The sequence below is a fragment of the Schistocerca cancellata genome, chromosome 1, assembly GCF_023864275.1.
Source record: "Schistocerca cancellata isolate TAMUIC-IGC-003103 chromosome 1, iqSchCanc2.1, whole genome shotgun sequence".
In the NCBI taxonomy this organism is placed as follows: Eukaryota; Metazoa; Arthropoda; class Insecta; order Orthoptera; family Acrididae; genus Schistocerca; species Schistocerca cancellata.
Window position 1 is genome coordinate 1,116,340,540 of NC_064626.1, and position 22,210 is coordinate 1,116,362,749.

The window sequence follows — 22,210 nt, forward strand, 5'->3', positions numbered from 1 at the left end:
TTGGAAATTCTTACCTCAATGATCGTATGTATCTGCTCCTATAAGAAATTTATCTGGGACAGTCCAGTGCAATGCTGGGCGCTAGATTTGTCATGTATAAAGAGAAACAACTGATTTTTCTTTACGATAATAGGAATGACCATGGATTGGAGAAATGAGTAAATTCTTTAAATTCAGATGAATGATTGTCAAAAGTTAATTGTAACAAATTAGATATGCGCGCGGCTGCTTCTACCTTACACTACATCGCTCAGGCACGACCGCTCCAACCGGCCGACTGCGAGCTAGCACCACTGCAGCCGACACTGCTCCTACTACAGCCGACACTGCACTTTGGTCTGCGATTCTATTATAGCTTACATATCGCAGGCAGCGCGTGAGCAATCCATCGAAATTACATCTGCTAGAGTGCGCTAGCAATAAATTCCTTAGTCATGGACCTCTTACAGTATGTTAACCTGAAATTGTGTAAGAGTTTTTATTTCAAAGAGCAATAATCACCATTTTTACAGCTGACAGACCTGATGTTGAGTTTTTGTAAGTAATTGTAAAGCTCTCCGGAATAACGGCTTGACAGCGAAGAACTAGCAATCATTTCTTCCCATCTCATGAAGATCGCTAGTAACGGGAGTAAGCTTTTCAGATCTTGCAGTTATTAGTTCTCCAGGAAGTCCGATGTCCTAGCGCGATCAAATTGACACGCCGGTTATTATTATTCACGTGGTTGCGAATTAGAAATTACGAGTCTATTATTCCGCCAGTGGAAATTGTTCTACATATTTGAATCTCAAAATCACATAATTCTTCCTCTCGGTCTGCAAGTGAGAGCTATAATCCCAAATACCCGCCAGTACTCAAGAATATGTCGCACAAGCGTCCCATACGTAGTCTCCTTTACAGACGAATCATACTTTTCTAAAATTGTCCCAATAAACCGAAGAAAATCCTTCTTCCCTACCACAATCCTCGTGTGCTCGTTTCATTTCATATCGCTTTTCAACGTAACGCCCAGGTATGTAAACGACGTGACTGTGTGAAGCCAGACATTACTAATACTGTATCCGAACGTTACGAGTTTGTCTTTCCTAGATTTAGAACAAACTGCCATTCATCGCACTAACCTGAAATTTTGCCTAAGTCATCTTGTATCCTGCTACAGTCTCTCATCGTCGACACCTTACCGTACACCACAACATCATCAGCAAACAACCGCAGCTTGCTGCCAACCCTGTCCGCCGTATCATTCATGTATATAGAAAATAACAGCGGTCCCATCACACTCGCCTGGGGCAGTCCTGGCGAAACCCTTCTCTCTGACGAACACACGCCGTCGAGGACAACATTACTATTACTTATTGCCTTGAATTTCGGTTATGTCATGAAAGCGTTGACCCTTCACGTAAATTTCTGCACTTTGTCGTTTCGTGGTAGTTTCGCATCGATAACATAAGTCTCTTCACCCGTGATGATTTCTTCCAGAAGAGCATTGTCCGCGTTTATCATTTCGATCAAATAATAGCATGCTCCCTCGCGTCGTTGTTTTTATTCGGCAGTCTAGGTGTGCAGGACAAACTCTGCCCACCACAAATTTCCTCAGTGTTTCCGTCGGATGAACTTGAGGCTGGACGGCCACCTGAATGTCCTTATCCTCGAGCCACATCCGTCCTTCTTTAAAACGTTTAAATAACACTTGTGCAAGACTTTAACTCAAATGTCTCCATAACCTTTTTTCGAATAAAAAGTGAAATATAATCACTGTTCGTTGCTCCGCTGTGATCTGTGACACAGCGACGTTGGCACACTACGGCCTCACGCCCTCTACTTAACACTGCCTGCTCACAACTTACTGGTCGGAAACACATCTGTTGCTTACAGTTCTTAGTTCAAGATGCTACCATGTAGGGTGACAGTAATTAAAGTTCCAGTTTCAAAACGCTGTAGAAAGAGAAACACTGCTCAGAATGATGTCAGATATGAGCAGCATGTTACTGACACAAGGAAAAACGTCCTAAAACAACAACAAAATTAAAGATAATTTGGCTAATCGATGGCGCCGTAAGCGTCAAAATAGGGACTCCAACAGACGCGAGGAACACAGTTTTCCCTCGGTTTGCGCCCAAGATGCCCAACATAACTCTTGAAAGATCGCGCGCTGCTCGTAAAGCTCTTTCACAAGAACGGTGACGGTGCACCAAGAACCCCGCAGAAGTTCCAAAAGCTCATGGGTGTGAAAAAAGTCATTGGTCGGACATCTGATAAGGGTCTGGAGAAAATGATTAAAAAATTCGGAACGGCAGGTGCAGTGTGGCATAGGGAGGAAAGCAGTTAATCCGACTTCTGTCGGAAGATGTGGCCGCAGAATTGCAGGTGGGGTCGAGTGGTGGTGTGCTAACATGCAGTGCACGTCAAATTTCACGATTGTGTAACATTCCTGCGGACACGGTCCGTAAAATCCTACGGAACCTCCTGCCTTGTTATCCACTCCCCATGTCCCGGAGCTGTTTCCTGTTGACCTGTCAGCAAAACAAACTTGCGCTCTGGAATTTCTTTCTCTCTTGGAGGTGGACAATGAATGACCATGGAACTTTCTGTGGACAGCAAAACCTATTTCGATCTCCAAGTATATGTCAATACGTAGAATCCGCATCTACATCGACAGGTACTAAATCATTCTGCAAAATATGTGGTGCGGATTGACAGTATAGTTTATCATAGGGACGTAATTTCCCGAGAAGATAGGTCTTGCAGGTCTTGTTACCTTGTAACTTTGCTGATAAAGTCAAGGAGAGTCTTTTGTGCATCAACGTCTTTGTAACCCTTCAACAGCGTGGATGTGCGTGTAGGATCAATTTTATGGACGATGGCGCTCCTTCACACGTCCTACCGCCAGTGAAACGGTTGCTGCAAAGGCTTTTCGGAAATGGTAGAAATATCTTCCTCATTTCCCTGTAGCCTGCCAGTCCGGATCACTCAACTTAATCAAAATGGTTCACTTCAAATGGTTCTGAGCACTATGGGACTTAACTTCTGTGGTCATCAGTCCCCTAGAATTTAGAACTACTTAAACCTAACTAACCTAAGGACATCACACACATCCATGCCCGAGGCAGGATTCGAACCTGCGACCGTAGCAGTCCCGCGGTTCCGGACTGTGCGCTTAGAACCACTAGACCACCGCGGCCGGCTCGACCTTAATCCGTGTGACTTCTAGCTGTGGAGTTACCTGGAAGACGTTGTGTTCAGTTCTGCAATTACGAGCATACTAAATCGAAGGCACGCTTTGCACAACACATTCTGTACGGGACCGCCGAGAAACTCCGATGTGTTGTGGTACAAACTGTTTCTTGATTTCGACTTGTGACTGAATTGGTGTACAGCATGTTGAACATGTCTTGCACCAGTCTCATGACAGTTAAAAAGCGATGTCACTTTGCTTTTTATACCTTTTCTGGCCATAGGCAAATTAAAAACCGATGTGATTTTGCTTTAAATGCTGTATTAGTGAAAGGACAATTAAAAACTGATTTTTCCAATCCAATGTGATACGACCTTGCCGTGGAGGATAGGCTTACCTCGTAAACAGTTTCACAACTTTTGACTACCGAAATCGTGCCGTCATCCACATGGAACAGTGCAGGCGGTTTAATGTGGAAATCAAATCATAGCCGTCGTAATAAGATTCATCTGTCATTTGCAGCCGACTCCATTTGCGTTAAGACGCTTACAGCGTCATCTACTGGTAAAATCTTCGTAACCACGGTAAATCCCTCAAAGTGTTATTTCAAAAAGTAATATTTATTTACAGACACAGAGCAACGCTAGTAGTTTCAGATGCATAGAATCTCACATTCAATTAATTTATAGTAACCAGTTTCTCACTGCAGCTTGGATTTTTTGAAACACGCTGTTTCCAATTATCTGTATAATCATCCCATATGGGATGAGAACGCAAATGAGTAGTGTTCTAGTGCGGAGGAACCTGACCCTCATATTCCTCGTGTGCGGATTACAACTGGACTTTACGGTTGTGAAACTGTTTCACTGGAAAAACTTCACCTCGATTCACTGAATCTTCTGGCTTATTTGAGCAACTGTCTACACTTCCAGTACCAATCTGACATACTGTTTACGACAAGTCAACATACTAGTCAGAATTTCTTTTTCTCGCTGCCTTAATGGACATCAAATCTAGCAACTCAGCCTATTTCACAGCTGGTTGATTTGTTTATCATTATACTCATCAGATCTCATTGATTACAAGAACGATGCAACAGTAGAAGACTTGAAGATATTGTTCATGTTGTCAAACGCTCTTATAGCCATTCTGTACCCTGCTTTAGCAGTCTGACTGGTAATGGTCATCTTAACTGAAGGTTTGGTCGGTGATGAAAGCAGTGGTTTAATTAGGGGATCACTAACTGTAGTACTGGCGTGTAGTAATCGTTACTACCACTTACTTTTGAATGAACTTGTCATCAAGTACATGATTCAGTTCTCTTCTGTTCCTCGTCGTCCTTACTTGCAAGCTATGAAGGGTGTTCAAAAGGAAAGGTACGAAACAACACTCAGGGTACAATGGAAGTCTTTATTCAAAAGAAATCATCAGAGGTCTGAGCACAACTATCCAATTCCACAATGAGATTTTCACTCTGCAGCGGAGTGTGCGCTGATGTGAAACTTCCTGGCAGATTAAAACTGTGTGCCCGACCGAGACTCGAACTCGGGACCTTTGCCTTTCGCGGGCAAGTGCTCTACTTTCTCATTCTGGAAACATCCCCCAGGCTGTGGCTAAGCCATGTCTCCGCAGTATCCTTTTCTTTCAGGAGTGCTAGTTCTGCAAGGTACGCAGGAGAGCTTCTGTAAAGTCTGGAAGGTAGGAGACGAGATACTGGCAGAAGTAAAGCTGTGAGGACCGGGCGTGAGTCGTGCTTCGGTAGCTCAGGTTTAGCAGCCCTCTGTAATAAAAAAAAAACTGAGCTAATCGATCAACAACGAACATAAATGGATGTCTTACGACATCCGCCCGGAGCAGATGCAACGAACAAAAGCGAACAAAATGAGATTAAAAAAAAAAAAAAAAAAAAAAAAAAAAAAAAAAAAAAAAAAAAAAAGGTGGTAGAGCACTTGCCCGCGAAAGGCAAAGGTCCCGAGTTCGAGTCTCGGTCGGGCTCACAGTTTTAATCTGCCAGGAAGTTTCAGCTATCCAATTGTTTCACAAGCTGAAGCATTGCCTGTTCTCAGGATTCCTGTGTGCTTTGACATATAAGGGCTACAGGATGGACGCTCACTCTATTTTGGCCGTTACACTTGTATGACCATGGAGATGTGTCGACGCACGTTATCTTGGAGCAGAATCACTCCCTCCATGAGCAGCGTAGGCCTTTTGCTCTTCACAGACTTGCGTAGGCTACGAAGTGTACCATAGTACACGTCACTGTTAATGGTTTTTCCGCGCTTGAGGAGCACAATTAGGGCGTTACGACGTTTCGTACCTTCTCATTTGAACCCTCCTTATGTAATTGTGTATATATACCAGAAATCTAACCTATAACGACATGCAAGGTGTTGAGCGAGTGGACGATCATATAAAAATTTCTGGAAAGATCCTCAAGAAAGACGGCGGCCTACAGCTAAGTACGGCTTGGGATCCTCCCATCGGAAGGATGAAGCGGGTGCGGCGGCTGCGCGGCTAAAACATTACCTTATATGGCGCTGGGGCGAGTACCAGTGACGTCACAGGAGGCAGCGCGGATATATAAGGACTTTAGTAGCAACCAAAAGACAGTTACCACGTGACAATGGCCGAGGAGTACTCTGCCGGAAGCTCGTGGATTTTTTTAACCACTTGACGTGGCTGAAATCTTTATAGAATTTTATCACATCTCGAAACAAGTTTGCGAAGAAATGAAATTGTGTAGTAATAAACTACTCTTGCATTCCACTCCTCTACTAGCCTCCCTAGTCATCAGATTTAGCACCGGCAGAATTCTAGCTCTTTCCAAGATCAAAAAGAGTCAATGATAACCGTACCAAAACAGAACTTTAATCGTTATTTCCAGCAATGGCAGGAGCAGTGGAACAACTGTGTATGTATGCGCTGTAGAAGGCGATTTTGAGGGCGTTTAAGCAGAAGTGTACGTATATTGTGGTAATAAGCAGTTACAACGAAATTCAGGGAACTTTTTGACTGCCCCTCGTACACAGTTGTGGATTGAATCAAACAAAGAAAACACAAAAAAAAAACAAAAAGAAATACTCCTCCAACGTATTTGTTAACTGTCTACTTTCAAACCACGGACTGACTAATCTGAGTGACGTCCAAATTCTTATGGGCGACCAAAAGAACAAACCGTTATTTGGAAAGTACGTAGTGCTTTGAGGAAAGGATAGATCGGAATTTATTGTTTTTGACTACCTACAAGGATATAATTCTAGATTACAGAAAAGTTGCTAATTATAAGATTACAAAAATAGATGGACACTATTCCGTTGTGATTCCCCTCGTTTACATGAGCGAGCACCATATTGTACCTTAAAGTGAATTACATGAAATTATTAATTAGCTAATTAATCGATGTTGTATGTCAAACTGCACAGAGAAATTTAAGCTACAAAACTCTGTAGTCAAGGACAGGAATCTAACAATGGTTATGACGAAATTTGCGATGGAAAATGGTGTTAGTCTAGAATTTTAATTATTGTAGAAGATAATTAGGTTTACGTAATTCAAAATAATTTATAGGAACGTTATAATGCTAAACTTTCCTTAATTATAAGTATTAACTCCTGGGTGTTTGGTATATAGCGAACTATTGTGCTATCTTCAGTTTACTGTAACATTTGATTAACAGCGCTCTGATGAAAATAAATTACACAAATTGAATGGGAACACTTGAAATAAGAACCTGAATAATAAATTCCAGTGAAATTTTGTCTAAACAAGAACTTAATATTTACAAGTAAATGTCACACATCAACAAATAAAGGTATTGGGAATAAGATAACAATTAGCGAAAAAATCTGGCCACTTTTCGGAGTAGAAAAACATAACATATGGAAAGAACCTACCTGTCTTGTCACATTGTGTGCTCGATTATGCACAAACAGATATTTTACTCGTATCACTTACATCACATGGTAGCTCTCAAGATAGCCAGTTTGATTGTTGTTTGAATGTTACTCGTGTGTCCGGTGGAGGACACACAGAATATTTGTGAAAGATTAATGGAAATTAGTCTAAAACGTAATTGTGAAAGAATACCGCAAGATCGTACGTGCATGCATTGAAAGATGTAAAAATTGGATGGATAATTTGAAATTTACTTTTTTGTCACTTCCATATCTTAAAATGCACAACTAGTTTCTAGCTTCATTCATAAAGAGGAAATAATCTTGTAAAGTCAGATTTTTTAAAAACTTCGTATATCGCTTACACTGAGGTGAAAAAGAGTCGTGGGGTAGCGATATGCACATATACAGATGGCGGTAGTATTGTGTACACAATGTGTAAACGGTCAGGGGAAAGCTGAAATTTGTAATCAGATGATTCATGTGGAATGTTCCCGACGTGGTAATGGCAGCACGACGGGAATTAACAGACTCTGATCGCGGTATGGTCGTTGGAGCCAGACGCACGGGACATTCCATTTCGAAACTCGCGATCCAAAGTGTCAAGAGCGCTCAGAAAATACCAAATTTCAAGCATTACCTCTGACCACAGACAACCCAGTGGCCAACGGCATTCACTTAACGACCTAGAGAAGAGGAGTTTGCGTAGAGTCTTCAGTGCTAACAGACAAGATTAGATTAGATTAGATTTACTTTCATTCCAATTGATCCGTAGTGAGGAGGTCCTCCAGGATGTGGAACATGTCAGAAAAACAACAATACATGACAAATATTTACAACTAAAACAAATAAGCTAATGTACCATTCCACAGGTCCCAATTGGAATAATCATCATTTTTTAATGAACACTAAGAGTCATTTTACAAATACTAATGCACTCAATTTAAATTAAAAAAAAGTTTTTTATTTATTTATAAGGTAATAAACATGTAATACAACTACTGTAATACTTATTTACAATGAACACATTACTGCACTGAAATGGTGCAGAAGTTAGATTATACTCACACACACACCACACACACACACACACACACACACACACACACACACACGCACACACACACACACAAATTTTCAATGAACACATTAATGCACTGAAATTGTGCAGAAGTTATGTTGTACTTATGTACAAATCAGTTGGTTTTACTAAGAAATTCATCAATGGAGTAGAAGGACTTGGCCACCAATAAATCCTTTAGTCTTCTCTTAAACTGAATTTCATTGGTTGTTAAGCTTTTTATGGCTGCTGGCAAGTTATTGAAAATGTGTGTTCCTGAATAATGCACACCTTTTTGTACAAGACTAAGTGACTTTAAATCCTTGTGAAGATTATTCTTATTTCTAGTATTGATTCCATGAATTGAGCTATTGGTTTGAAGAAGTGATATATTTTTAATGACAAATTTCATTAAGGAATAAATATATTGGGCAGCAGTAGTTAGTATCCCTAGTTCCCTAAACAGGCTTCTGCAGGATGTTCTTGAGTTCACACCACATATAACTCTTACTGCACGTTTTTGTGCCCGGAAAACTTTAGCTTGGCTTGATGAATTACCCCAAAAAATAATCCCATATGACATTATGGAATGAAAGTAAGCATAGTATGCCAGCTTTTTCATTTTTATATCCCCTATGTCTGACAAAATTCGCATTGCAAACAGAGATTTGTTAAGACGTTTCAGCAGTTCTGTGGTGTGCTCCTCCCAGTTGAATTTATTATCAAGCTGTAATCCCAAGAATTTAACACTGTCCACTTCTTCTATCTTCTTGTCATCGTATGTTAGACATATACTCTTGGGACACCCCTTACAAGTTCTGAACTGCATGTAGTGTGTTTTTTCAAAGTTTAGTGACAAAGAATTGGCTAGGAACCAGTGATTAATGTCCACAAATATTTTATTGGCTGATCTTTCTAAGACTACACTTGATTTGCTATTTATTGCAATGTTTGTATCATCGGCAAACAAAACAAACTTGGTATCTGGTAATGTTACTGATGAAAGGTCATTGATATACACAAGAAAAAGTAAGGGCCCCAAAATGGAACCTTGTGGGACCCCACATGTAATTAGTTCCCAGTTGGATGATGCCTGATAGCTTGATACATGTCTCTTTCCTAATAACACCCTTTGTTTCCTGCCAGAGAATGCATGAAATAACCACAGAAATTAGTGTGGGACGTACGACGAAAGTATCCGTTAGGACAGTGCGGCGGAATTTGTCCTTAATGGTCTATGGCAGGAGACTACCCACGCGAGTGGCATTGCTAACAGCACGACATCGCCTGCAGCGCCTGTCCTGGGATTGTGACCATATCGGTTGAACCCTAGATGACAGGGAAAACCGCGGTCTGATCAGACGAGTCCAGATGTCGGCTGGGAAGAGCTCATGGTAGGGTCTGGGTGTGGTGCAAACCCCACGAAGCCAAGGACTCAAGTTGTCAACAAGGCAGTGTGCAAGCTGGTGGTAGCTCGATAACGGTATGGCCTGTGTTTACATCGAATGGATTGGGTCCTCTAGTCCAACTGAACAGATTATTGGTTGCAAAAAGCTATGTTCTGCTACTTGGAGACCATTTTCAGCCATTCATGGGCTTCATGTTCCCAAACAAAGACGGAATTTTTGTGGATGACAATGCGCCACAATTTGTCCGCGATTGGTTTGAAGAACGTTCTCGACAGTTCGAGTTAATGATGTGGCCATCCAGATCGCCCGACATAAATCCCATGGAGCATTTATGGGACGTAATCGACAGATCATTTCGTGCGCAAAATCCTGCACCGGCAACACTTTAACAATTATGGACGACTATAGAGGCAGCATGGCTCAATATTTCTGCAGGGGACTTTCAAAAGAGACGTTGAGTCCATGCCACGTCGATCTGCTGCACTATACTGGGTGAAAGGAGGTCTGATACCTTAGTAGGATGTCCCATGACTTTTGTCACCTCAGTTTATAACACTGTGTCATTTCGAACTGTTCTTCAGTAGTTAGTCGCCTATGTGGACCTGCCTCAGTGTATAATCTTTGGAAATTGAATGTACTCGTATATGTTTGAAACACACTGTATACCTCTCAAGGGGCTCCGGAACGCCCTATACTTGCAATGTTAAAATAACGCTTATAAATTACATCTTTCCTCACAAAGTATTTGAGGTAGGAAGTTGAACTTTTTACAGAATTTTAATTGGAATATGGGCTACAACTTAACACAGGGATTTTACAAAATTTTAGTTCAGTTATTAAAGATGATTTTTTTTCAATTGTAATGAAAATTCACAACATTTTTTTGCAGTTTTTTATTTATATATTCAAAAATATACAGTTTTTTGGAAAAAGGCTGTGTTGAATTATGCAGAAGGTACTGTGTAACATTTACTGAAAGTTTGAAACAAATATGTTTGGAAGATCCTTAGAAAACATGTAATTAGTATGAGAAAATAAAAGTTTTGGGAATCGAGCGACAAAGATTGGATTAACTTTTTAGTGCATTCCAGGTCCATAGGATGGATTATCTTCATCCTCTGCAAACTCCTCCTCCAGCTTCCTCTTGTTGCTCCTCCTGTTTACTCTTGCTTGTATTTCTAGACTCTTTACAGCCCTGTCTGCAGCCCGAAGGCGTTCCTTGTCTAAAGCAAGCATCGCTCGTACCATGTTAGAATGTTATTATTTACAGTAATAACACATACCTTTGGCTTTCCAACATTTCTCCTTTTCTTAAAAGCCTTCAGAGGATTTCTAATAACTTTACTTTTACTCATTATTATACTTCAACAAAACAGAGACTCAAGAAACAGAATTAATTACGAATATTTTCGAGATAACGACAGAGTAAATAAACATGAAACAATCGACAATCACACCAGCGATATATATTGAACCATCACAGGTTAGCCACAACACATACTTTATCTCACATCACTAAAATGTACCTGATGAACACGGACGTTAATAATAACACCATTTGACAGCAGTTTAACAGCGCCACAGTGGGTCACGCCCATGTAGAACACATTTCAAAAAAAAATTAAAAATAGTTGTAGTCTTCGGAATTGAATAAATTATATATCTATTAAAAGGTAATAGTCTGCAGATTCAGAAAACGCAAAAAAGTAAAAATTGAACTTTTCATGATTTTGAGCATTTCCGGAGCCCCTTAAGCTACTTTTAGCGTGCCAACAGTGTCGAAGAGTGTAGTCTTCGTGTAAATCACGGCGCAGTGTCTCTGTCGCTGCCTCATTACGACTCTGCTACGCAGGACAATTTTGACGGGGTTGCAAGAGGACACTGACGTGAATCGCCGAAGCAGTGAGCGGTGCGGCGAGTACTTACACGTCGGTGAGCTGCGAGCGGTACGGCGCCAGCGCGTCCTTGCGCAGGCTGTGCATGTCCGGGATCGACAGCGTCCTGCAACACACAGGGACAGTGGCTGCCGTTATTGCGACCACACAGCACACACACACGCTGACACGCTGCAGGCACACACTCTTTCACAGCGCCTCATATCCGCCTGTTCGTCCGCTTCATATTGAGCGGTTAGACCCGCCGGAGCACCACAAACTCTCCCGAAAAATTCGTTACGGCCGTGGAATAGCACGCAAAGTAGTCCGTGTACCTCCTGTTCCGGCGTGCGTACTTCGTGACAGCAGATTGCTGCCTTCCGACTGATGTTACTTTCATCTCTGTTCATTGATCTAGGAGACTGTTCAAATGGCTCTGAGCACTATGGGACTTAACTTCTAAGGTCATGAGTCCCCTAGAACTTAGAACTACTTAAACCTAACTAACCTAAGGACACCACACACGGCCATGCCCGAGGCAGGATTCGAACCTGCCACCGTAGCGGTCGCGCGGTTCCAGATTGAAGCGCCTAGAACCGTTCGGCCATTCCGGCCGGCTAAACACTAGGAGACTGTGCCCCACATAAACATTTATGGAAAACCGCACAGGAAAAAAGGATAAGATCCAAAATATTGGACCGCAAACGAAAAAAAAAAATGTTGAAAAGTTTAAATACATGTGGCAGAGACCGCTATAGACGCACAGTGACGTCAGAAACAGTCTGAGGGACTAAATATAGAAAACAAATACTAACCCTTATATTGCACTGGAAAAGTTTGCCCCCTTTTGGAATCACAATCCATCGGGGGGTCGTGTAAAGTTATAACCACATCCTTAAAAGCATTCAGAATTGATGGCTGCAACAACGAAACTGTGCTGGAAATGTCGGACACAATATTAAAGCTCAAGAAGATTCACATATAATTAAATAGAATTAGAAACAGCTGTTCAGCATTTACACTGTTGGTATTTTGTAGACGTAATACGGATTGTAACAATACGTGGTGTCTGTTCTTTCGTACATGTCCGAAAGGACAGACACCACGCAGGATCCGCAGCTGTGAAACATATTATGTAAACTGAAGGGGGATCACTGCTGCCAGATGCAGCGGGACATTAAGCAGAATCAGCGGCGACGAGAGAAAATGTGTACCGGACCGGGTTTCGAACCCGGGATCTGCTGCTTACAAGACTGACAGCAGTGATTCCCCTTCATTTTACATTTAATACGGACTATTTCATAGGAACATTACTAAGATACCCACATGTTCAGAAACATGGGAATCCCCAGAAATATACTCTAAAGGTGACAAAATTTTAAAATGCCCTTAGCTTGTATCACTGAATCTGTGAGCAAGAGAATGAATTTAAGAGGAAGTACTTACCCATATTGTATCTCAAACTAATTTTTGGCATCCTCTCCACGATTTTTGAGGTAGATTACATTGATACCTCAATAGAAAGTATATCTCATTAGTAAACGGTAAGTCCTTTTCTGTACTATAAAGCCAAAGGCTGATACTACTCATTTGATTCGACGACCTGAAAATACATCTTTTTTCTGATTACATCTAAGGTATCCAATGACGTATTTACAAACATTTTTATAATTGTGTCAAATAGGCCGGAAGAACCAATTCTTAACGGGGTAAGATTGAACCAAGGTGGTCCTCGTCTCGCTATTTACACATTTTACTGTACATTCATGCCGACTAGTATTTCTCATCGCGCTCGGCAGTGTCAAATCTGCGGTTTAATGCAATCGCTAGCAAGTACTGTTAAAAATGGTTGCCATTGCTGTAATGAATAAGAAGTCTTTACCCCAGTGGTGCCGAGTGTCGCCTCTTGTATACCTCCGCCCTCCCCTTCTGGGGGAACCAAGATCACAAATCAGTATACCCATGATTACAAACCAGCATTCCCACACATTTCCGCTATTGGAAACCTTTATTTTGTAGTCTGTTTGTCCTTGGATCACTTATCTTTATTGAAATTAAGTACGTGTGGTACAGGCAATGCAATCAGTGAAGGTCTGTGAAAGTCGTTGCCTCGACAGCTTAAATGTTCAAAATCAACTTAAAAAATTAGAGGTAGTAATAGTAGAGCTGAGATTTATTTCCAAATTTCTTAAAGCATTTGACTTTAGGGTAAATATTAAGATGTACAATGTTTAACATAATAAGGACCATTTGATTCAATGCTATGTTGAGGACTGTTAATTGATTATATATATCAGGTTACCTTCCATTAGGAAAGTGGGTGCACTCAGCGAGTGTTATGTAAATTATAAATGAAACAGCGCAGCAATTAGTCGACCTTTTTGGCAGGTTTTATTACGCAAATGCAGATACTACTGTAGTGATACAGTAGTATTCAAAGAACTGTGTCTGATGCCCGAACAACAGAGAACTATCATGCATCGAGATTAAAAATCAGCGCATTGGCAGACACTAGCCGAAATCTGGATTTGCGTAATAAAACCAGCAAAAAAAAAGGACGACTGATTGCTGCGCTCTATCATTTATGAATGATTACATATAGTTTTCACTTCTTGCATACCACGAGGTTATCTGTAAACAGCATAAAAGTTCGTTTTCAGTCACAGTGAAGTTGTTGTGTAGAGGCCCAGCCCCCATTATGTTAACTGTTCCGGAGAAGCTAGTCTCACAGTGCCGTGGGAAACCACTGCCGAATTTGAATCGAATGAGGGAAATGCCTGTTGCAGACAGAAGCTTTGAGTGGGTTCAGTGAGACCCATTTCCATACAGTAAGACCCGGTAAAGATAGGACTTCTGTATGAGTTCCTGTCCAGTACACAGTCTTCGCTTATGACATGTAAATGAGCCAACAAGTTAAATTGGGAGACTATTACACAAACTGATATCTTACGAAAAGATGTGAAACATTTCTCAGATTCAGTATTCAAGGCGAAAATACCGGCAACACTGCAAATGACAAAGTGAGCAGTAAAATTCGTGCAGAATAAGTGCATAATGCCTGCAGCATCATCTACAGTATTTATAACGCGAAATTCCTTTCCACCCACACCAAACTACTACACCACTAGCAAACAGTCATTTCTCGCAAAAGAACGCTGTACAGTCGAGACACCACCATTATTCACTGAAACACATCGATGCTGCGCGCACCACTCTGTTTCATATTGCGCGTGTGAGTGTTTTGTTTTTCAAAGGATCATGTGGCTGTCATGTTCGACTGTTCGTCGCGTGTTATCTTTGTGCCGTCTTTCGTGGGGTGTCTCCATTGCTTCAGGGACTTTCGCCTGCGGGGACTAATTACAGCATCGATTGCGAAAATTCATTTAGGAGTCACATGTTCGGAAAAGAATGGAACATACAACGTGTGCTTTCACGGCCGGTATTGTCTTTAATTAAAACTTCCCTGCTGATAGGCCGTGGTCGATGCATAAAACTCTCCCCTGACGTTTCGTCTCCGACTACGGGAGACATCCTCGCCGCTTTACCTCGGAGGGTGCCTCCCGCAATCGGAGACGAAACTTCAGGGGAGAGTTGTATACATCGACCACGGCCTATCAGCCGGGAAGTTTTAAGTGAAGAAGACTGGAACGCTCTGGCGCTGTTTCTTGAACGAAGGTGGCCATTCTGCAGCCTCAACGTGCGGCTTGATGTAAGTGGGTGAGTTTGCTACATGCTGTAGGTTTTATCCGTGTATTTCACTCGCGTTTAACTTATTTTCTAGTCATACTTAGTCGCAATATCAAGTCGTGTCAGATTTTGTAACTCAATGTTCTTTTGTGATCCTTTCGAAACCACATGCACATGTGGTTGGCAGTATCCATTTACATCTAATCAATCTGTGTACGTAAATGGCTTGGAACATACCTCTCTCCATTTCTCTATCTCTTCAACGTAGGTAAAATATTTTATAGCCTCCATTTTGTGTCTCGTCAAATTACCGTATAATTTGCGAAGAACGTGTACTAGTGAACTGTATTTGCCCATGTGGGATTACCCATTCAGTAAGTGTTTTCAACATTACGATATTCATTTAACATATCTTGTGTACACATGCTCTTTACATTAACGAATTCCCTTTATCCATACATATAACCCCATGGCCCTGTCCCATCACATTTATACTAGGCTGCCTCATGGTATCTGATCTCATTTTCTTGTATAGTTCGTTTAAAAAAAAGACAATTATTAAGTTTTGCGACGTAATCGTCAGCTATCTTTTTCAGTATATTGCAGCTATCAGATAAGGCGCTAAGGCGCACTTCTGGAGATGAATCTTCGAGCAGCATTACAACTGCCCGTTGTCTGTCAGTTTTCAAGTGATAAACATAAAATAGAGGCAATCACATTTGTCCCGCACGGGTTTATGCTATAGGGTAAAATTCAGTACACGCAGCCACGCGGTGTAGCCAAGCGGTCTAGGGCGCCTTGTCACGATCCGTGCGGCTCCCCAAGTCGGAGGTTCGAGTCCTTCCTCGGGCATTGGTGTGTGTGTTGTTCATAGCGTAAGTTAGCTTAAGTTAGATTTAGTAGTGTGTAGGCTTAGGGACCGATGACCTCAGCAGTTTGGTCCCATAAGACCTTACCACATATTTCCAAATATCATTACACGCAAAGTCAGTGGTTGAGCAGTGCGTGTGCTTAATATGTTAATCGGCGTCCTTTAGGAAGCCCTGCTGCGGTTGTGAAGGTTGTCTGTAAAGATTCGTCTGAGTCACATTGTGATACCAGGGAACTATGTCTGAAAATATGAGATATAAATAGGGGTAAAACTCATTCAAAATTTTCTTTGAATATTCAGTTTAAAATCTTCATGATGCAGTAGGGTTTCATTATTGTTATCCATGTCATAAAAAAATGGAACGATAGATATCACGGAAAGATTGGGACCAAGATCTAAAACGGTATCTGGACGCGTAAAATTCAAAAGATTACATTATCTGTCGGAACGATTTTGTTTGAGTGCATATAAAAGACCTCTCAGTTGTTATGTACGTATCGAAAGAATGGGTGACTCATGATCAACCAAGAAAATCTTGAATATCATTCATGAGAGCCGAAAAATCAAAGTCGGCGGTAAGCCGACACCCAAAAGAATCTTTGAGAAGTCGCTGATGACTTACTGGCAACTAGACGGAGAACCGGCGTACAGAAGATATACGACCATTATTTCACGTACAAACAGTTGAAAATGAAAAAAGTGTGGATACTAGAACGACGACGGAAAGGATTAATAGACCTAACGCGCGGTTCTACGTGCCTTTTAAAGGGCCAAGCGAAATACTAATAACTAACAATAAGTAATAATAAACTCTAAGAATAGAAATATCATGCGCCACGAAGGAATTAATCGAATATGGGGGAACTCGGTTAATGTAATGTACATATGCAGGAAAACAAATTATTACAATTTCAAAAATTTGGGATAATTTATTCAAGAGAAAGAGCCTTACAAACAGAGCAAGTCAATAAGATGTTGGTTCACTTCTGGCGCCTATTATTCGACGTTGCATTGGTTGATAGAGTTGTTGGATCTCCTCCTGAGGGATATTGTGCCAATTTTTGTCCAACTGGTGCGGTAGATCGTCAAAATCCCCAACTGGCTGGAGGGCTCTGCCCATAACGCTGCAAACTTTCTGAACTGGGGAGAGATCCAACGAACTTGCTGGTCATGTGCGAACGGGCATTATATTGCTGAAATGTCCGCCCCGATAGCTGAGTGGTCAGCGTGACGGATTGCCGTCCTACGTGCCCGGGTTCGTTCCCCAGCTGGGTCGGGTATTTTCTCCGCTCAGGGACTGGATGTTGTTTTGTCTTCATCATCATTTCATCCCATCCGCCGCGCAGGTCGCCCAATGTGGCGTCGAATGTAGTAAGACCTGCACCAAGGCGGCCGGACCTGTCCCGCAAGGGGCCTCCCGGCCAATGATGCCAAACACTCATTTCCATTTCCATTGTTGAAATATAAGCCCAAGGTAGCTGTGCCGTACGCCGAATACATGTCTGGGGATGCCTGAAGATAGCGGATATGAAACTGATTGAAACATTGCGACAACATGACGTCACTATTCGGCTGATCACCCGAGAAGATTTCATCATTGGAATGCACCGAGAAAGTCTTCAATCACATATGAAGGCAAGCTTTTAAGATGAAACCTGACAGTGAAATTCTTTGAGCCTGTCAGTGAGATTCTGTGAGTAGATTTCGTTCTTTGTTGCGCAAGATGGTTGCTCACAAGTTTGTAGATCTAAACATCCACACTTGCAAACTTGTAAAGCCTTGAAAATTTATGTAGAGAAAGTAAGTCTGCGAGACTGATTTTGTTATGGAACTTATCATGCGACTGTCAGACTGTCGAAATTCTGAAAGTTCCTGGCAGATTAAAACTGTGTGCCGGACTGAGACTCGAACTCGGGACCTTTGCCTTTCGCGGACAAACTGTGCTATCCAAGCACGACTCACGCCCCGTCCCTACGGCTTTAATTCCGCCAGTAACTCGTATCCTACCTTCCTAACTACACAGAAGCTCTCCTGCGAACCTTGTAGAACTAGCACTTCTGGAAGAAAGGATATGGCGGAGACATGACTTAGCCACAGCCTGGGGGTTGTTTCTAGAATGAAATTTTCACTCTACAGCGGAGTGTGCGCTGATATGAAACTTTATGGCAGATTAAAACTGTGTGCCGGACCGAGACTCGAACTCGGGACCTTTGCCTTTCCCGGATAAGTGCTCCACCAACTGAGCTACCCAAGCACAACTCAAGTCCGTCTTCACAGCTTTAATTCTGCCAGTACCTCGTCTCCTACCTTCCAAACTTTGTTTCATTCTAGAAACAACCCCCAGGCTGTGGCTAAGCCACGTCTCTGCAATATCCTTCCTTTACGGAGTGCTAGTTCTGCAGGTTCGCAGGAGAGCTTCTGTAAAGTCTGGAAGGTAGGAGACGAGGTACTGGCAGAAGCACAGCTGTGAGGACGGGGCGTGAGTCGTGCTTGGGTAGCTCAGTTGGTTAAGGAAGTGTCCGTGGTCCAGAGGTAGGGTCTTTGCTTCATAATCAAAACGTCTTTAGCCGGCACGGTAACTCAGCGCGTTCGGTCAGAGGGTTAGCTCCCTTATGTAATAAAAGAACTGAGTTAATGGAACAACGACGAACTGAAATGGGTGTCTTGCGACGTCCGCCCCAGCAGATACAACGAACGAAAACGAACAAAATGAGATTAAAAAAAACCGTAATGAATAGCATCACTGTTAAAAAAAAAAGTTGGTAGAGCACTTGCCCGCAAAAGGCAGAGGTCCCGAGTTCGAGTCTCGGTCCGGCACACAGTTTTAATCTTCCAGGAAGTTTCATATCAGCGCATACTCCGCTGTAGAGTTAAAAATTCCATTCTCGTCTAAATTAAATTCTAACTGTAACTCAGTTTCCCCATTGTCAACGTCAACTGAAAGTCAGTGACACTGCGCTACGCTGTGCAAACTGAAAATGAATATGGTGGCTTGCTCGAGATGTAGATTAATTCCTAAAAAAAAAAAAAGTTGCGGAAAATTATTCACATTTTTATTTCTCTTTTCCCATGTGTTGATAACTTTCTTCGCTAAACAGCGCTTTCTTTAATTTTTGCACCTCCGCTTCCCGCTATTCGCTTTCTAATCGTTCGTAATCCTTTGATCCTTTGCAGGGAAGGTATTGTAATGTCATTGAAATCCGGTTTTTTTCCGCTGTATTCAAAGTACTGAAGCACTCTACGCATATGAAGACACCATCGTATATCATAATCACTTGTATGTATCCTACACTGTATGCAAATTGATGTTGGTGCGTCTGACCTTTGTTTTGAAGTTCCTAACCCGGCCATCGTGTTACCTTTCATCGATTTAAAAAGAGCTATTCTCCATTTTAAGCGCTACGCTGTAAGAAAATATTTTCTCGTCTAAAACTACGCCGCGAGTCAGAACTAATACATCTTAACTGCGGTACTCATTTTTGACTATGACCTGTTATTTTATTCCACTTTTTATGTCCACAGCCACTTCTTCTTTCCTTATATGAGTATTATTCCTACAGTAATTTGACACTGGCTATTACGATTTTAGGTGCGCCTGTTCAATTCCTAGGACTTCCAAATGATATTTTGTTGCACATAATACAGCTGTAGGTTATCTTTAGATTTTTCAGTACCTTTAGTTGCATGAGAAGCTCATCTTACGTTACGTTACGAGGCAAGTGCCTTATGATTAAATAAACAGCGCACTCTGACAGAATTTTCAGTAAAGGCTATAAAAATCAAAAATTTTTCGCGTTTAAGGTTCCTACATGCCTGGAAAGCCAAAGCAGTAAAAGGTGTGCCATATTTTTTGATTTAATGAACAATGTCCCGTGCTCCATTCCGTCAAATGATATGGGTTTCATGTGATGTCAGCACATTTTTAAGGATATGTGGAGACGAAAATCCAGTAAAATGACGGAGAAAATTAATTATGTATTCCGTAGGAAACCAGTTGCTTGAGTTCAAAAGGGAGACGTTTGTTTATTGTTGCATATGGCAGATATTTTACTGCAAGAAGAGAAAGAACGAAATCAAAATTACAGTTTGTCTTCAGGCCTACAGATGCATATTTGCACTGATAAACGATTTTACATACAAATCGTGAAGCAATTTTGTTCCGTTACTTTATGTAATGCTATACATACTCTAAGGTCCGTTACAAGGTTATGTATGAGGAGAAACTACGGAAAATTCCATGCAGTTTCAGGTCTGAAACTCTTTAAATACTTTACCTGTGGCCGCAGCGTGCGTCAGAGCGCAGTTTCGATACAGATTGGGTCATCTCTGTGTGGCGTCACCAGGGTGAGCGCAGGACTGTAGCCCACATGGTGTTGCTCTGGACCGGTTTCATGGATTTGTATGCAGTGCGTATCACAAGAAATCAGAGAAACTGATGTGGCCGAGAAGGTTCGAGAGAAAGGGGGGTGTGAGCGGATGGGGAGTGGGGGGGGAGGGGCACTAAATCATAAGTTGATTTTGTGGGGAAAACTTTCTGTAAGCTGTTGTGATCCGTCGTTCCATACACCGTATACCTATTTTGCTGAATATACCAAACTTCTTTGCCGATTTAGGCTGTGGAAAGCTTTTTGCATGTCAACAAATCCTACGACGAAGTTTTCATTTTGCCTTACTTCCATTATCAAGTGTAAATTCAAAAATGCCTCCCTTGTTGATCATCACCTAACATATCCACAATTATCTTTCCATATCTTCTGTACATTGTTCTTGACAGTAACTCGAATCCATGAGTTGTTAAACTGATTCCACGATAGTTCTTGCATTTATGTGCCCTCACTAGCTCCAGAATTGTGTGGTGAGGCATTTGCTATATGCGGTCTCCATCTCGTTCTAGGTTTTCCGCACTTTCTGTTTCAGCGGGTGGTTACCTCACTCTGTGGCCCAGTTGCAGGTGTGTCCCCCACCGTCCATCGCGCGGCCCACTGGCAGTGGGTTCTTTTTTTTCCTTGTGGCGGTCGCCTGCACCCTGCCCGCCCAACAATTACTCGTCACAAACAGGCCTCGTTAGCGCTGGACGCGCTGACCTCTCCCCTTCCCTCTCCCACTCACCCCTCACCTCTTTCCTCTCGTCACGAGCTCCCACACCATGCCGCATCCGGTTACGCATGACATCTCTGGAAGACCAGCCCCGGTCTCGTATTACTGAGTTTCTCCTGCGGGAAGTGGCACGGTGCTTGGGGGGCGGTTTCCACAGTCCGCACTGTCCCATTGGAATTACTTTATCAGTGCTGACGGGTGCATCCATTAGTGTTAATGCACAATAGGGAATTTATGTAATCTTGCAGTTACAGTGTTCATCTTCTCCTGCCCCCCCCCCCCCCCTCTCTTTCTATCCTTTCTTTTATTTTTTCATGACTCTACATTCTATAGAACATCTGATTGTTATAGAGTACGATTGTGTAACTTTGCTTTCTTCCATCGACTTTGAGTTGGACCGAAATATGGTTACTACGTTAGGACTGTGAAATCTTTTTTTGCGTGCACATGATGTATGTCACTTAATTCTGAATAACAGTTCTCTAAAACCAACATATTTCGAATAAACTACTTCACTTAAGGCAAATACACAGCAATGACTTAAGGGTTAGGCATATGCTGACTTGCAACTAGACATTAGAATAAAACAGACTGACTGGCTTACTGTGACCCAAAAGTTGCCCAATTGATTCATATGCATCACCATTCTGCATCTCTGAGCTGAAACGCATGCATGCAAGAATCATATATGAAGTGGTAGGAAAAGGCCGAGATAATGGACATAGCAGCGATGGAAATATGGAAAGATCACGTGAAATACTAGCCCTTCTCTATTGTAACGTATTTTCTATTAAATGCATCGATGTATAAGAAACCCTAAGTAACATAAAAATCGTAAAAATAAAAAGGCATATGGTAAAGAACAGATGGAGGATAATAATGAAGCACATATATATCCACCAATCCGTCTTGAGAACTATGTGAGATAGTCCTACAATTTCATAAAACAAGTAACTGTACATGGAAGAATATAAATGTAATGGTTACCAGACTGGGGAAAGCTCTTTGAACAAAATGGTTCAAATGGCTCTGAGTACTCTGGGACTTAACTTCTGAGGTCATCAGTCCCCTTAGAACTACTTAAACCTAACTAACCTAAGGACATCACACACATCCATGACCGAGGCAGGATTCGAACCTACAA

At 41.9% G+C, this 22,210-nt stretch overlaps 1 protein-coding gene across 1 annotated transcript in view; it reads right to left on the reverse strand.

The window, feature by feature from the left end:
* LOC126132440 (lutropin-choriogonadotropic hormone receptor) overlaps nt 1–22,210 on the reverse strand; it is a gene marked incomplete at its 3' end in the record, with an annotated part of 796,081 nt that overhangs the window by 673,679 nt on the left and 100,192 nt on the right. The window contains 1 exon segment of the mRNA XM_049915180.1: nt 11,464–11,538. Within this exon segment, the coding sequence (XP_049771137.1) occupies nt 11,464–11,538 (75 nt within the window).